This window comes from Battus philenor, unplaced genomic scaffold (genome assembly GCF_028537555.1).
Source record: "Battus philenor isolate CCGP_79_NKW_IND1 unplaced genomic scaffold, ilBatPhil1.0.hap1 SCAF_4, whole genome shotgun sequence".
Taxonomy (NCBI): Eukaryota; Metazoa; Arthropoda; class Insecta; order Lepidoptera; family Papilionidae; genus Battus; species Battus philenor.
The window spans coordinates 11,288,726-11,294,725 of NW_027181704.1; the positions used below are offsets into that span (position 1 = coordinate 11,288,726).

Here is a 6,000-nt window from a genome sequence, read left to right on the forward strand (position 1 = left end):
TAGTTATAACTAAACTCCGAAAATGGATACTGACATGTGATTACACATATGCAAAAATGTAAAGATGTTTACCTCATAAATATATATGCTTATGTGAGGTCTTATATAAACTTAAAATTGTAGTTATAAAATAAATAAATAAAATTTTAAAAATGCTAATTTAAATTGTATGCATTTATATAAAACAGGTAAGGATGTTTCACAAGATAACTCTGATTTACAGATGTATATTTCTATGTTCATAAAACTTTTATAAGAACTATGATTAAGTAGTACTAACCAGTTTATATGGTTAACAGAAGAGAGTCTTGTTGTCTTGTACACTTGCATCAAAGGTGAAGAAACATTTTTCAAAGATAAAACTTTATTGGTAGATATTTTGCTAATATCTACAAATATTTAATTACTTTGTACCTATGTAGATAGATTAAAGCAATGATAAAGTAAAAGTTTTTCTGCTGTAGTCATGTAGTGCTAAATCATATAACACTGTAACCTTATAATGTATTTTAAAAATATACTATTATAAAATACTAAAAATAGTACATTTTCCTACACCTCAAAATTTAATTACATTAAAATTCAATCAGGCATCGATTTTTAGTTGAATTATATAGTTAAAATTATCATTCTTAAGACAACAATTTGAATATTACTAATTATAAATAAATTGGGGAGAAGGGACAATAAGATAATTAACTTAACTATAAAATTAGCATCTTTAGTTAATGCTAAGACCAATTGCTTAGTTATGTTTATAATGGTTTGAATCATGACCAGTGTTTGAATAACATGAACATTGAAGTTTAGGTATTTTAAAAGCCTTTATGTATTTTGGAAGTATTAAGCAAGATATTTATGAGAATTTTGCTTAAAATTCTTTCTTTCTGTTTTAAAGCAAAGGTCATATTTACTTTTGTTAGATTGTCTCAACGTACACAAACTATTAAAAACCTAGCGAATATTTTTGTTTGTGTGGAGTAAATAGGGCAATGAATGATTCAAAAAGATTGGGTAAGTGTGGTGGAGTACTAAATCTTGACTTATTATAGAAAGTACCTTGTCTGTATAAACATTTTTAACACTATTTGTAGTTTATAAGAATGGTGAATATATAGTTCTCAGTCACATTTAAGGATAATATAATTTAATAAAAGTCAAATTTAGACAAAGTAATATATTAGAAGATCTTACGGACTATCTCAAAGTCCCACACTAGACAACAAATTATCACTCCTTACAATATTTGTAAAAATCATACTCTAGTTTGAGTATAATCTGTGGGGAATTTGAAAGAATGCTGACCAAGAGCTTCAATGTTAGGAAGTAGACCAGCATTCGGAATTATGTTCCATGACAAAGTAAGAGTTACATTTTGATGGCCCCTGAAATAAAAAGAATAACTCTTATACTGCAATCACATCATATAGATGGCTATTTATATTACAAGAAAATACATGTTTAAAAATTTAAATTAATACCGAAACTTCGAAATCCAAAACTAGTAATAACATTTATTAATATAATGATGTATATTAGTCAAAATTATTAAATAAAAATTAATAAAGAAAATGTAATTGACACCTGTATTATGAAATAAAGTATTTAATTAGATTAACTACTAATATACATTGTACAGAAACATGGTCTCTTGTTCCAGGAAATGCTTGGGACTTTTTTATGAAATCAGGAATGAGAAGATTCATAGGCCATGTAAAACAAACTACATAGCCCTGTGGATTGGCTAAGTAGCAGTATATATGCTACATAATGTGCAGAACAGATGGCTGCTGAGTCCTTAGTTTCTAGAGTACCCAAAAAGTAGCCAGACAATCTTGGCATGATTGTCGAAACATGTTGTAGGCAGCTTTCAACCAGTTCTTTTGGAAACCTACAAAGGCATATATTTCGCAATGGACATCCTACAGCAAAATTAATGCATAAATACACATTTTTTATCACTAACAGATTTTTTACTTTACTTATTAAAAAAATATTTATTTGTAGAAAATGTGATGTTAAAATATTAATACACATCTTATAGTTACTTCACACAGTTTAGCTGTTCACAGCATACAACTATCAAAAACTTACTACTTTAGCAACAAGAGTTTTACTGAACAATGAAATATCCACTTAATGCTAGGTAAAATTTAAGATTAACAAGTTACTTACTTCAAACCATTTCCATCATCCCAGAAATAGTATTTAGTATTCATGTTCTTAAAGTCTAGTAATGCATTTTCACCTCTTAAAATAATTTTGTCCCATAACACAACTTGATTAAGTTCATTATTAGGTGTAATATACTCAGCTGTCAGATACAAAAACAATTGCTTAACATTCCAATTGAAAAGGTGGGAGAGATCTGTTTTGAGATCAAATGTCAGAAAACCTAGATCATTTCTTTCTCTGGAAGCACCATAATCTGGAACATTCTTACTGTAAAATAATAACAGTCATTATAAACATGCCTAAACTTAAATTTTATTGATAGACTAATTTCTTGATTCATTCACATTTTCACTTGCTTGCCATGACATAATGTTATGTCCAATAATGTATTAAAGAAGTAATAAATGAAAAGTGAGAGCTAAATTCGAAATTATAACGAAAATTTTAAATTTTATTATAGTATTTTTGTGAGTGTTTTCGAATTTCCAGATGACACTATTGTTAGTGCAATTATAAAATGCTCACCAAAATTGTCTAACACATGTATACAATAGTTACACAATCAATAAATGCACCGATTAGTCGGTAAAATCGTTTTAAGATAAATTTTATATATCAAAATTAAGGCAAGAATATAAAATATGCTGTAGTTTATTTGTTAAGTCTATAATGGAAAGTAGTTTTAGTTATCATGACTGTTCAATGAAAACCATTATGTATTGCAATATTAAAGATATACGTGATTTTTTATACTTACACGACTACCTTAACAGTGTTCATTTGTGCGGCTGTTCTATAATCCACTGTTAAAGTGGATAAAAAACACAAAAACGTTAAGCATGCTAACACACTTAAAGTATAAGTTAATATTGCATTCCCTCTTGTTAAAACTGAATACATTTTAAAAAATTGTTGTAGCAAATGTTATTTGTGACCCTTTGTGATAAATATGTTGATATTAAAGAATTTTTGTTACTTTTGTTGGCCGATTTGATGACATTAAAGACACGTCACATTTAACTTCATTTTTGCTACAACGATATTTAAGCTTTTGTTTAATTTAGACCTTATTACCTACCACGATGGTTGATATTTGAAATATACCCCTAAACTTGAAAAGTCTACACGTCTTTCTTGGCAACACGTTCCGATTTACGCTTAAAATTTAGGTTCTTGCAGTAATCATTTTATATATTCTTTATAATTGTTTGAAATAAAATGTGAGTATGTATTAAACAGGTTGTTATATTTTTTGAAAATGTTCTAGAGAATTTTAGAGTAGCCATAAATTTTTTTCTTCTTCTGATGCCGTCTAGCGTTTTCGGCCATTCTCGCTAGAGGGTATATAACAGAAATATTAAAATTTTGGTTCATAATAAAAAATAGGCGTTATTTTTACCATAGAGTTCCAATTTTAATTATCCTGAACACCATGATATACCCTGCCCGTAATAATTGATTTTTTTCCAAAGTTTTACGCATATTGATTAGCTCTAATGAAAATTGAAGTCAGTAATGCTTGCTCATTACTGTTTATTGCCAAAAATGGGACAATAAAACAATCCATTCAGACAATTTCTTTACAAATGTGAAACGCGAGATATTATTTCATCTCATTTTTCACATTTGACATAAGAATATTATATTTTACATTTAATGCTAAAGATATGTGCTAGTAATATTAAAACTAAGTGGTAGCTACAAGTTTTGATGAATATCCTATGGGTTGAATAATAATCATTTATAGTAATTTTAAGAAAAATTATGAGATTGCAAAACCTTATAGCTATTTTACATTGTTATACATATTCATGTCCGAATTGGTATTTTAAAATTTATAAACTGGGTATGCTGCCGACGAAAGATAAGTATTATTTATATAAAAAAAACGAATATTTAGAATAGCACAGAGGCGAAAATGTGAAACTTAAAAACAATTAATGAACATAAAACTTTATTTAAACAAAGCAGTCCACGTCACGAGTGCATTTTCATTTATAAGTAACACAATGGCAAGAGCAAAGGTCGTTAGAGACACAACTGACGTCTCTACCGCCTCGTTACAGGGCACGCCACCCGGCACTGAACGACAGAAGCACACTCGAGTGACAAAACTGCCATTTCTCTGCTGGTAACAGCCGCTGGTGACTGCTTCCCCGAACGAGTCCACCGCCCGAGTGCACAAATAAGTTGAATTTTCCACTGAAATTGAAAAACCGTGTTTTATTACGAGCTCGACCTAGTTTTGTCTGCCGACGTTGTGCTTTTTATTTTCTCTGTGTAGAGGAAATTAAATTTGTATCCTTTTATATTTTTAGATGAAATAATGCAGCTCTTTTAATATTTATACTTATTTAATTTTTTTTCAGTGTATCGAAAATAAACGTACATATCTGAGAAATTTGTATTATATCTAGTGATACTTTGTTTATTCTTGACTAGACCTTTTTCTTTCGGTAGTTCATGTAACCAGGTTAATTTTTTTAGTGAAACCAATTAGATCGTGCGTGTCTTATACACGTACGATTTAATTGGTGTTATAATTATGATGATGTACATAGATTTTATTATTTAATTGTGTTGCACTTAGCTTAATACCATGTCCGTCGAAGTAATAAGTGTACTTAGCGCAGACGTCGTTCTGTCCCAATATGCACGAGGCATCTTGAAGATGGTGTGTCCATATGTATTCCACGTCGGGCCAAGTCCCGTCATCTGAAATAATAAATCAGTGTCGGTTTTTAATCGCCTTACATGAAATACAAGAAAGGCAAGCGGCAAGTACACATAACATCATGTCCGACTCTCGACTTCATGTATTGTTTTTTTTTAGTTTAATTGTAGTATTATATATTAGGAGGTGTAATACTGGACATAGGTTTCCCCTATAGATTTTTATAACTAGATGCCGATAGGAAACAGCCCGTATGCAGCGCCTTCCATTGACCGTAATAAGGTTGTTTGTCCTTCGTGAGGTAGACCTTGGAGGACGTTGCTCTCGCCGGTCCGTCGTCTTAGCTCTATAGCTAAAGTCGTATAGCTTCTAGAAGCTTAAGATCCATTGCAAATATTAATAAAATTAATATAATACTAAAAAGTTAGTCAAGGCCAGTTTTAAATTTAGGTATTAGCAATACTTAAAGGTTCAGTTTTTAAATAATGAGTGGTCTCGGTGAACACTTACATGATACTACGAGGGGCTGTGCACAAGGGACTCCCTTTGCCAATCGAGTTGCTTCTTGGCAGGTGGCGTTGAGAAACACACTTTCATTGTTGAACTTCGGTCCGAGCCACGTGAAACGAAAACATCGAGATTCTGTATTAGATTGTGCTAACACCACAATACCGCCTGTCCGACGAAATATAAAAATTAGATGTTTATAAATTATCATTAGAGTTAATCATTTAATAAAAATGAAAGCTTAATGTAAAGTTGGAATGAAGTTTAATATTATCATTTCAACCATAGCAAGTCCACTGCTGATCATAGATTTTCAATAGGAGACGCTGATAGCGGATTGCACCCAGCGCCTTCCGACGATCTTAACACGGTCATTCTTCCACCTTTATTACCTGCGCTGGGCTTCTCGGTTCGTTGTTTCCATTTCAAAACGTTAAGGCAACAAAGTTTAATCAGTTAACGAAATATTTATGTACTTACACGAAAAAAGAACAAACGTAAATATAATTTTATTGTATTCCATTTTAAGAAAAATCTTCAAGTGTTTTACGTCACCACTATTTTTATTATTTATTGTCATATAAAGATTAACATTAAATTTGACCAAGAAAATAAACGAACAACTTTATCTTGACACTAGCTTC

The 6,000-nt window shown here is 30.5% G+C and overlaps 1 protein-coding gene across 1 annotated transcript; it reads right to left on the reverse strand.

Annotated features, from left to right (window-relative positions):
* Positions 1-1,168: 1,168 nt before the first annotated feature.
* On the reverse strand, positions 1,169-6,000 carry Spase22-23 (Signal peptidase complex subunit Spase22-23). The gene is given in 7 exon segments (XM_068771693.1): positions 1,169-1,385; positions 2,176-2,442; positions 2,933-3,111; positions 4,286-4,377; positions 4,774-4,890; positions 5,360-5,524; positions 5,837-6,000. Coding segments are annotated over 7 exon segments (1,050 nt in total). The 5' UTR covers positions 5,937-6,000; the 3' UTR covers positions 1,169-1,255.